General features: G+C 47.6%; 1 protein-coding gene across 1 annotated transcript in view; it reads right to left on the bottom strand.

The window, feature by feature from the left end:
• The window catches only part of SLC7A5 (solute carrier family 7 member 5), a 32,672-nt gene extending 25,079 nt beyond the window's left edge, over window positions 1-7,593 (bottom strand). Inside the window, exon 1 of the mRNA XM_042885903.1 lies at window positions 6,978-7,593. Coding sequence (XP_042741837.1) covers window positions 6,978-7,572 — 595 coding nt within the window. The 5' untranslated portion in view covers window positions 7,573-7,593. The remainder of the gene's footprint in view (window positions 1-6,977) is intronic.
• Window positions 7,594-12,030: the final 4,437 nt, after the last annotated feature.

Raw genomic sequence — 12,030 nt, 5'->3', positions numbered from 1 at the left:
AGCGCTAACACAGGTAAAGCAGGGCTTGGCAGTTATGATGCAACAGTCTTGGCAGTTATCCTTGTGAAAAGGGCAGGGCTGCAGCTTTCATGGGTAATGGAAGGTGGCCAGGGATAGGAAATGGAAAAAAGACAGCGCTCGGGGCGGCTCCATTTGAACAAATGCAAATGGACAAGGAGCTCTGTGTCCATGGGGCATCAAAGGATCTGATTCCAGCAGCCTTTGTCACCCTCTGACAGCAAAACAGAGTTTGCTCAGTACTTATCAAAGATCCTTAGCAGGTTTTCAGGTGAAACAGCGCTGAAATGGATGCTGGAGTTCTCGAGGCACTGGCGCTGCTGCCCATGCTCCGTGCGTGATGTTCTGCATCAGGAGCGCTGCACAATGTCCCCATTGTCCTTTGTTTCACTTCCTATCAGTTTCCCTGGTCTTGCTCTGCAGTGCCTCCTATGGAAGTCCATATACACCTCCATACTGAGGATGAATGCGCAGAAGCAGCCTGCTTTAACACATAAATTCAACTTACTGCAAGTTACCCATGGCTTCTTATTTGTGATTCTGCAAGAGCAGAATGAAAATGCATAGCACGGCAGGGAATTCATTGTGAAAGAGGAAGAATTGATGGGGTATGCTCCACCTCAGCTTCCTCACCAGGATAACAGAGACTGTGCCACACAGAGGATGAATCACAGTCACTCCTCTTTATGTCTCATGCATTTCCCTTAGTCCTTACAGCCGTACCATCATGCTCCCATTTACCATCTGCCACAGGGTGATGTTGGTTTTCTCCTTGCACTTACTTACAGCACAGATCTCAGCTCCTTCCTTGCACCATCCTACAGCAAAAGCTGCTCCTTTCGCTCCAGAGTGAGTGAGCAGCCTCAGGTATCTATTTCTAGCAGCACAAGCTAGCACAAGTCACACATACAAGGGCATAGAAAACGATAAGGGAAACTTCAACCTGACAGATACTGAATGAAGCCCTGTGCCCTGCATAGCAGCAAACAGAAGAGACAGAAAGAAAACCTCTGCTGATATTTCTTCAAGGACAAGCCCTTGGAGAAACCTAACAGCCACGGTAATCAGTCCATAGTAGGGAAAGGGTTGGACTGGATGGCCTTTAGGGGTCCCTTCCAGCTGTAAGGATTCTATGATTCTAAGGAGCAGATGGCACCAGACAAAATGTGTCTATATTAAAACTGTCTTGCAATACTGCATGTATCTTTGCAGGAGTTTCCAGCTTCCTTTATGTTTTTCTTCCCACAGGAATGAGGTGTGAGCACATTAGCAAGTAACAGGTGAGAAGAGAGGGCAAAGGCTGCTGCTCCCACTGGAGATGAGAAGTGGGATCCCTCCCAAAGCCGCTGCCTTGATGCAATCACAAACCCTGTCCATCTCCAAAAAATGGCCTTTCCTGCCAGCTTCAACCAAAACACACAATGGGGCAGGGGGGATGTAATCAGAACACAGGTTGGATATAGAACGAAGGAAAAAAAGAAAAGGAAAGAGGTATCTATACAACAGAGGGAGGAAGAAAAGGGTTAGCAACAAGATGTGCGTGATGGTGCCATCTCCAAACAGGGTGGGAAGGAACAGAAGAATCACCATCCTGGATTAAAAAAAAAATAAATGCTTTCACTTCAATTCCTGTTGCACAGAAGAATTAAAAGAGGGACTGCAAAGCTGCTGTCACAGTTCCCAGCTGGTTCTCTGTTCCAGTGCTGTATCAGGCTTAGAACAGGCACCCACAGAAGTGAGCATTTCACCACGTATCACAGCTCCCAGAAGCAGCTACACCTGCAAATTTGCAGAATGCTATAAGATAAAAATTAACAAGCACTTACTTGCTGTGCTGCCTTCCAAGAGCTGTGCCAACACAGCGCAGCACAGGGCAGGGAGGGCTGCACAACTAATTTCAGGTTCGCAGATACAGATATTCAAGCTGGACATCACCCCCATCATTTCACACAACATATCTTCTATCAGCAAACACCACCTGACCAATATTTTATGCGCACACGGAGTCCAACAGATCCAACCATCATCCCTGCCAAGAGCTGCCAGACCTGCTAAACGTGGATTCTTACCTGGCCCATGGTTATGCTGTGCTCACACAGAAGCACCTTCCCTTGGCCACCTCTGACACCACACTGTGAGGCTGCTGGGATGCCTGAAACACTCTACCACGTTGTTTCAAATTACACTGATCACAGGGAGTTTCTCTGCAAAAGCCTTCCCAATTTGTTCATGTTAGGAGAGCAAGACTCGGAAGGATCTCAGTGGTAATGTAAATCATTCAAATACAATAAAATTTAATGGGACATTTGCTGTAAGAGCCAAGAGGGGGATGCCAAGAAATGCAGGAGCTGCTTGCTGTGTTACAAGAGTGCTCCAACCCTCATCCATTTCAGGAGAGCCCTACGAGTGTCAGAAGCTGTTTTCATTAATGCTACTCTCTCTAATTAAATGCAGATTTAAGAAAGCAATCTCTGCCTTGCAGCATTAACCGTACAGCAGGGATTCTGCAAAGACCCCTTCCTTCCAACCTGATCAAACAGGTCCGTGTTTACAGACGCAGCTTAGTTACCTAATCCACCTTTCTGGAAGAGGAAAAAAAGAAGCCTTCAAAGCTTCACAACCTGCTCAGCATGGCATGTTAATTCCACGCTGCAGAATGAACCTACCTTGAGCAGACAAGCACAAGATGCACTTGGTGCTTGCTTTGCTTGCCTGATGAGCTCAAAATCTGCCCACAGCTTCACTCTAAACAACTGGCCAAACAGACTTGAAGTAAGATATCAGCACCAGATAAAAGACATCCTGCCTGCAACACGTGCAGCCACTGAATATGGACTGTAATTTGGAAGGCATTCAAGGCACACATTTATGCACTCCCGTCAACCGCTGGATTTGATGCCATTCCCTTCCTGTAACTCACAGCACACTCAGGGCAATGGCAGGCACTTCCACACAGCACGTGCTATGGGCACGACTCAGCTCTGCACAGACTGCTCCTAATTCTTCTTAGGTCGTTCATAACAGAAGAGATGAATGTGTGATGATGTTCCTGGAATCCCACGCTCGCGGCACTGTCCAAAATAATGCTTTAGAAGCAGCAAAGGAGGTCTAAAGAACTTGGAAAGAAGATTAAAACGTCATAGCGTTGGCAGGAGCAGATACTGCTGCAGCAATATTGGGCTCTTAGCGCCAGATTAGCATATATAATTGACAAGCAATGGAGGGTTTCAGAAGCTAACAGTCAAATCAGCCATTTGATACCGAAGGGTAAAATTAGATGCAACTGGCTGCTTCCTCAAGCTTTCAGGGAGCAGATGACACTGCCAAGAAATAAGGGAATTATAGAATAACCTGTTATGCAGCACTTGGGTGGGAGGGCAGGCAGGGTGTGAGGATGTATGCAGGAAGAACAGCTTAGGACATGTGAAACACCAGTCAGAAACCAGTTCATGCCTGGAAGTACCATCATCCCATCTCCCTCCTCTACAGGGAATTTAATGCACGACACTTGGAAGTCCTATCAGATGTAGGAAACCTTTAAATTAACAGCTGGAAATACAAAACATGCATGTTATCTTTGGACTGCATCCCAGGCTGTGCCCTGTAAATTTTAATTTTTTTTCTTAAGAATCATCAGCTCCCATCTATGAAATTTAACAAGCAGCAGCCAATTGTAAACACAAATCTGAGCCACGAAGATAGCAGAGATGTGCATTCAGATGGATGCTGCTTCACACCATTATCCAGACTTACCAGAGGAACCACCAAATTAATATGATGGATCCTCATTTAAACACATGCACACCTGATACTACATGAAGCAGGCTCCTTAGCTGATCAGAATAGTACATACATTACCTACATACATTATATATATAATAGTATCAGGATAGTGATACTATAACATAGATGCCATGAACTATGAGAAGTCAGGACTTCGTAACCGTTCCTCCACCCTCTGTAAAAGGGGTAACATTCATGACTTCTCAGCCCTAGGAGCATCAGACATCCCATCTCACACACTAAACAACACGCAGTCGATATGGCCACAAGCTGCTCAAGTAACCTACTGGCTGAAACCCATCACCCACAGATTCTTACAGCCAGAGAGCACGAGCTGTTGTGCAACGAATGTAAAATAGCCCAAATTAACGATGAACAGCTTGACCCATCTTTCTACAGGAAGACTTTCTTCTAGTGGATTCTTGCACTTGTTTGGCAACCTTAATGAGCGTTCATAACATCTTGTGCAGTAACTCCTGCATACCAACTGCAGATTACAACCCTGATTGCAGAAAGTATCCGTTTGAAGTTAAAATCTGCTTACCACCCACTTTGTTTTCTTCAGTGCTTCATGAGGAACCAAGCTCCCTATTCCAACTGTTTTTTCTTTCTTTCAAGACCGTGATTTATTCACATCACCTTAATGCCCAGGAATTCAATTCGTTTTTCAGGGGTTGGTGGGGGTTTGCCACTGTAACTCATTCAACTCTTCAACACCAGTAATCAGTGCAGTCAAAACAATTTACTTTGTAATTCTCCTCTTACAGAAACCATACACTCAATTGCATTTTATGTCGAGACACAAGCTTTGCAAAGAATACAGCTGGTGCTGGAGGTTGAGTGTTGGCTGCATAGCAAGTCAACTGTGCAGGGCCCAAATTCCCTTGTTCCTTCCCAAATCACTCTTTCCCCCTTTGAGATATCCCAAACCATTCTATCACTAACACACACTGTAGAGCACATGCCCAAATGGGTCACCTCTCCTATCCCAGAGCTCCTGGAAAAACAAACAGTTGCTGGCTGTGGGTGTTTGGAACAACCCCACAACAAAGTGCCTTGAAAGTGCACCGAAGCTTTGTGTAACTCAGCCCTCGGACCAGATTTACTTCGTTTGTTGTTCCCATCTCATGATGTGGTTTTGGCACCAGGCAGTAGGAAAGCTAGCTCCAGAAAACAAAGTTACAGAGATCTGACTTGCTGAAGGTGATGCACGATGAACTAACCTTGCAAAGCAACGGAGACAGAGATTTAACCCAAACAGAATGCTAACCAGGGGTTGTGAGGAAAAAGGTTTAAAGAAGAAATGCATGAAAAGGATGCACGTTTATAGGACTAGCAACTCTACCCTTGTTCTTTCAGTGTAAAGGTTCAAGAACAAACTCTGCTGCAGGAAAACTAATTGCTAGTGTAAGGATGTTGCAGACACTGATAGTACTTATCAGAGAAGCAAAAGCAAGAGGGAGACCTGGCCTCAAGATTCATGATGCAATCCATCCCATGGATGAAGACATCTTGCCGTGGGCAATTTCCCCCCGTATCTATTTTCTGATCAGCAAAATAGGAACAGAAACACCTGAGCCCAAGTCTTCCAGCAAATATCCTGCAGATGAAAAGTCAGGTATTGGTAAAGACACAAAGCTTTTATCGACTCAGCATGGCCTTGCACCGCACAACTTGGACATGAAACAGTAAGAAACTCAATGCAATCAGCTTCCTAATGCTGTTGGCTTCTCAGCAAATAAACCAGGTGAACCCCAAGTGCATGCACACCTTTTTCTGTGTCAGTGAAGAAAATGTTGCATGTGATCAAGAAAGATGTAAAAGCAGATTTTATCCCAACGTGCAAGGAACCAACCAGCAGAGCTGCTTTCTAAGCCTGCTGCATCTTTATTAGACAGGAGGCTATATTTTTGTTAATAGACACATTCCATTTTGTTAATGGCTTGGAAGAAAAGCCCAAACATCTGCCCAGTTGCCTTGATGTGATGAAAAATTGATCCAGTCAGTAAGTTCCAGTCTTGCCCCCAGAAATGCACAGTCTGCTGCCCTGGCTGTTTCTTATTTTATCTGCTAGCAAGGAATGTCAAATATGCATCAAAGACTTGGTCAGTTTGTGTATGAAGACATTTACAGATAACCTATCACCCCACAATGATTGCAACTTGTGAATGCCTGCAATCTCCAGAGGTGAAAGAATCTAACACAGCCTCCCCTCGCGTGGCAGAGCCTTCCCCACAGCCCCAAAGCTACAAAGCATGAACTCCAGGCACCAAATAAATGCTTTATAAAGCCCTCACCAACAGGCAGTATCTTATGGGAACGCACGTCTTTACAATGGCACAGGAGCTATCAATAGAACAGGATGCTGATGGTCTAGGAAAGGCAGAAAACTCTCCTGTATTTATGAAATGGGGAGTCTGGCTGGGGTGACTTCACAGTCACAGAGGAAAGAAAAATGAGGCTGCACTGACAGCACCAGAGCTCAAAAAGCAGAGGACTACAGCAGCATCTGCCATAGCAGGGACATTGATGGCCCAAAATGCATCATGGCACACAGCACTCCTTGGAGAGGCAACTGTCATGAGAAATAACATCTGCTAGCCAAAACACGGCCAAAAAAAACAACAACCAAACACCCCAATACCCAAAAACTACAAACTCAAAGCCTACTTCTCAAGCATGAAAGCAGAGCAGGGAAACGACTTAAAAGCAGTGCTGAAAACAGCCGGGCAGTGCAGCACCGCATTCAGCACCGGCTGCTGGTGCTGCCCGTGATGGACATCAGCCGTGACAGACAGAGGGCTGCCCAGCAGAGCCCCATGAACGGCAGTCCCCAGCCCTGCCGTGGGGCCATAGAAACCCCACTGCAGCGCACAAACACGTTGCATTTACAGCACGCTGCTCTGCTGCGGTTCTGACAATCCTAATGGTTCCCCAGCCCTGAATGCCAGATAGGGACTTATTTTTTCGCTTGGATTATCGGGGATGGGGTCTTCTACTCATATTGTTCCAAAAAATCAATTAAAAATCAACCCGCACTGCACGGCAAAGGAGAAAAGGGAGCAGCCCCCGGCATGGGCGGGTTGGGGAAGGCAGAAGATGGTAGGCAGGAGCCACGTGGGGCAGCGGGAGCCCGCAGGAACAGGGGAGAATGCGGGGGTCGCGAGGCTACTTACGGACACAGAGGCAGGCTACCAGCTTGGCAGCCTCGTCAGGCACCGGGCAGGTGGGGAAGATGGGCTTCAGCAGGTAGGTGGCGAAAACCAGAGCTACGATGTACTGCGAGGAGGGTCGGATGATGAGCAGCTCTATCCAGAGCTTGAGGAAGGCGGGCAGGGAGCCGTACACCTCCAGCATGTAGGCATAGTCCCCGCCGGACTTGGTGATGGTGGTGCCCAGCTCGGCGTAGCACAGAGCGCCCACGATGGAGAAGGCCCCGCAGACGGCCCACACCACCAACGACAGCCCCGGCGAGCCGGCCTCCCGCAGCACCCCGGTGGGGGTGACGAAGATGCCGGAGCCGATGATGGTCCCCACGATGATGGCCACGCCGTTGATCAGCGTGATGGAGCGCTGCAAGGCCACCCCCTCACCGTCGGCGGGAGCGGCGGTGGGAGAAGGCGTGCGGGCGCAGCCGTTCTCCTGAGCGCCTCCAGCCGCCTCCAGCATCTTCTCCATCGCCTGCTTCTCCTCCTCCTGCGCCATGGAGGAGGCCGAGCCCGCCGGGCTCCTCTTTTTCACCGCGCTGCTGCCGCCGCCGCTGCCCGACATCGTGGCGGGGCGCGGAGCGGAGCGGGCGCAGCCGGGCGCTCGTCTGCCACCATGCAGCCGCCCCTTTTGTTCCGTCGGCGGTGGGCGGCGTGCGGGGAGCGCCTCCCGGTGAGGCGGGGAGATGCCCGCGGAGGGGCCGGGCTCCTGGCGGGGGGAGGACGAGGAGGAAGGAGGAGGAAGGAGAACCGGTTGCGGCCCCGCACGGTGCCGCCTCGGGAAAGCGCCGAGCTCCGCGCTCTCCCCCCTAAGGTGGGCGGTAGGGAAAAGCGAGCCGGCGAAGCTGTGCCCCCGTTCAGCCGCCGGCTCTTGGAAGACCGCAAGGCCGCCGGCCAGGCGGGGAGTCGTGTTACCCGACTCGGGCTGGGTTCTTACACAGCAGAACATGGCGGAGGAGGAGGGGGAACCAATTCTGCAAAGCCCACATCACCCAAATCCCGCAGCCTCATCTGATCTCAGGGTGCTGGCAGTTCTTTATACAGAGAAAGTGGTGAGGTGCTGGAACAGCTGCCCAGAGAGGCTGTGGAAGCCCCGTTCCTGGAGGTGTTCAAGGCCAGGGTGGATGGGGCCCTGGGCAGCCTGGTCTAGCATTACATGTGGAGGTTGGTGGCCCTGCACGTGGCAGGGGGTTGGAGATTCGTGATCCCTGAGGTCCCTTCCAACCCTGGCCATTCTATAACTGTGCTCACTGCGCTTTTCTACGTACCATGTTTGACTCAAACACAGGCCACGTTCCAGCTGCCTGCATTTCTGCAGAGGCACTGCTGAAGTCTGCCCTCACTTCTTACACTGAAAAGATAAATTCACAACAGTTCCTGCCAACCTAGCAAGCAGGCAGGCAGAACAAGCAGTTTCCATCACACTGCCTCAGCAAAGGCACAGGATCTGCATCCAAGGAGACTTTCTTGGCAACTTCACAACAGAGCCAGAGGAGCCAATCCTGTAACAAATTCATGTCTTTGCAGGATAGGAGACGAGTTTAGCACCCAGGAGCCCACACTTGGCAGTGAGCATCCTCACTGTGAGTGGGAAGTGGTACCTCAGAGGAGCAGTGTCCCAGCTGCAGGGTAGCAGGCATCACACATGAAGTCACATCCAGGCTTCAAATCCAAGGCTCAGTGCCCTTCCTCCCCAAACCACGCTCCTCCAGGCAGGTCCAACCAGCTCCAGGCATTGGGGTGGGTCAGGGCATTTCTGGAAGATACCTTCGAGAAAAGCCAGGTCAGCGTTTTGGGGGCAAGCTGTAACATTTGAGTGACATTTTCAGGTCGCTCACACTGGACAGTGACATTGGAACTCCCTTGAGGCAGCGGAGGAACGCAGGGCTCCGTCCAGCCGCTTTGGGACAGCTTGTCAGAACGTGACACCTAGTGGTTGTGAGCCACAGCAACACGCAGACCTCAAACTGCCTTGCTCAGTTCAGCATCCGTACTAAGAAAGCAACAATTCCCACTAGTTTTCAAAGGCATGCGATCACCTTTCCCTCCCCGCACCCAAATCGTCTAAAAAGCAACTTCTAAGCAGAACGACCACTAAGAATTTGCAGACCTCAAGCTCAGTTTCGACACCATTGCCATTTGGAAACGCTGGGCTCAAGAAGCAGCTGAGCACCACTGCCCCACCTGAAGTCACCCACAGACGGCTGTATTGCCCACTAACCTGAGTTCATCTTGCAGCTGTTTGTCCATTTGGGCTGGGAAAGTACCTGCTCTGCAGTTGCAGCGTTCAGGTGTGTTCACAGGGTGCCTTCTGTCCTCCAAGCACTTCACAAGTGGGATTATTGTGTGATTATCAGCTCTGACCACCAACTCTTCAGGCCCCCAAGTTGTTCTGCAGCACCTCTGAAGGCAATTTGATTACGCAGCCACTTCTCCACACGTTAACATTCAGACACTTCAATTTGGTCACATCGAAAAGCAAGAGCAAACAAGACAATAATTACCAATATCAGCAGTAAATTGGCCATTTGTTGGAATTAATGCACATCTTGCAGCTGCCTTGATCAAAGTAAGAGAGCCCACTGGAACCAAATAAACCAAAAGATAAGTTTCTTCAGCAAACAGCTCAGCTGTACTACATATATACTGTCTATCTACACACACAAACACAGTAAGACCTCCTAAGCTTCTTTGCTGGGCAAAGTGGAATGGGTGGCAGCTTCTAGAATCCTCAAACTGCAACAGTAGAGCTGGAGCTGGTATTATTCTCAACCTTTCTTCCCACTGAAATGGCTTACCTTTCTGGACAGCCCCCAAAGAACGGTCAGTATGGTCTGCAACCACTCATAGGGCTCAAATCCCTTAACCAGAAATGGTCTCCTACTGTCCCACCAAAAGAAGTGGGAATAATCTCAGCTTAGCACAACGTATCTATGTGATACCCAGGCCCTCAGCCTGGCTACTACGGGTCAACTAGATGAATTCATGTTTAGTTATTAGCCAATTGTTATTGATAAAAGCAATTTATTTTAATAAATTAAAGCTCTTTTTTTTCCTGATTGTTCAATAAGATTCATACCACCTTGAAGCAGAAGCACTGCAAAAATCACTACATGTGAAACTTCTCGAGAGCTGCACCACACATCAAATTATTCAGTTTTATCAACACTAATTACAGTGAAAACAGAGAAAGGAACTTAGCTGACAGTTTTTAGGTTGAGTTTAACACTAAATATGAAACAAGGCAGCTCGGAACTTCAAGCCTGGAATCTCCTTGCAGGCAGCATGCTGCATCTATCCCAATGGAGCAGATAACTGGACATCCATCAGCACGGCTGCAACACAGAGTTCATTGTCCTTTCATTCCAATTACAATACAGTCCAGCAGAGCCTTTCACAGACTGAAGCATCAAAGGCTGACATCTGATCATATTCCACTCATAATGAACTGGGTCATTCTGAAGGAGGAATTATTTTCTTGATGGAGAATCTCCTTTCTAACTTGGAGAGCTTAACTGCACAATGAAATACAGACACGGGTTGCTGTGCTTTTTTATTGCATGGTTGCACACTAGTTTAACAGCTAAAAAAATACAGTGACTAGAAGTTTCTTTACACCAAAACTGAAAAGAAAGGTCTGTATGCTATGAGTACAAAAGGCACTTCTCATTATGTATGTTGTCCACAAAGGCAATATTTCAGTAATAGGCACAATATATATTACCATATGCACTTGAGAACTTCCACCCTCAGTTCACGAAGCCATCCTCAACACGAGTCCCACTACAACATTTCAGTCACAGTGCTGACTGCCACAGGAACGTCTCTCAGAACAGTGTTAATTAACACTGAATGATGCTCACTGAGAAGCAATCAGGTTCAAGAACAAAAGTCTGTTCTGACCCTTCCCTACTGTACCCTCCAAAAGAGCCTGAAGATTCCTATGCAGACACCTTCCAAATACAGCTTAACTCAGTTGTGCAAAGTCGTTACAGACATGAACTAAATTAGCCAAGAACCCAGCAAAATACAACAAAAAACCCTAAAAAAAACCAAACAAACAAAAAGATCCACTTTCATTTCCAGCCTGTTAATTTTAACCAGAGCTTGCAACTGGAATACTGCCCATTGGAACCAGAGATGCTAAGACACTGACATGGAAATGTTCAGGCATCCTGGAAGCAGCACAACTGTAACAGCAAATCCCTGTAAAGCTTACTTGTTTTAGCACACTCCAGTTCATTTTTTCCTCTTCTGACCCTGTTTACACACATATGTATATCCTTATACATACATATATATATGAAACCCAGCACTGAAACTGAAACAGATTTTACATCAGGATATTTAGATGCTACTCCATGTAGAAGATAAAACACAAACACCACAGTAACCCCCTAAGAACAAAATGCATATCTTGTACTTGCACATGCCAGGAAAGAGACATTAGTTGGTGAAATAAGCTTGGTGGATCAGAGGTGCACAAAACCTGAGGGCAAGCAGGCAACTAAAACACTCTGAGCAATCGCATAAAGCTTTTCTAAAGACCCATTCACTTATGACAGCAAGAGTTTGGTTGCTTTGAAGAACTTTAACAACCACAAGATGACATTTCCTAACCAGAGTAACTTATATAACAATTCAGAGATACTACATTAAGCTGCTTGTAAGCAGGTTAATTTCCCATTGCTCTTCTCAGCTGGTAATTCAAACTGACCCAAATTAAGCCAAGTTGTTCCCTCTGTTATCCTAACACTTTACTCCATCAGTAAAGCAAACAGTTGGCTTCTCCCTGATCTCACAGAGCCTACTCCAGTTCTTCTTGCCACATCCATTTCCACATTTATAAGGCAGCAGTTTTAAATACTTTGGTTGATGCAGGCTGCCTCTATCCAGCTTAGTTCCACTGAGTCACCTGCATTGTTGAAAGCAAAGAAAGCATTACGATGACTGTATTACAGGGCTTTCCTAATTGCTAATAACAAAAGCAGGTTCAGCAATGAAGATTGAGTGCACTCAGGTA

This window comes from Lagopus leucura, unplaced genomic scaffold (genome assembly GCF_019238085.1).
Source record: "Lagopus leucura isolate 7727_CA_CO unplaced genomic scaffold, USGS_WTPT01 Super-Scaffold_100053, whole genome shotgun sequence".
In the NCBI taxonomy this organism is placed as follows: Eukaryota; Metazoa; Chordata; class Aves; order Galliformes; family Phasianidae; genus Lagopus; species Lagopus leucura.
This window is presented reverse-complemented; position numbering and strand designations above follow the sequence as displayed.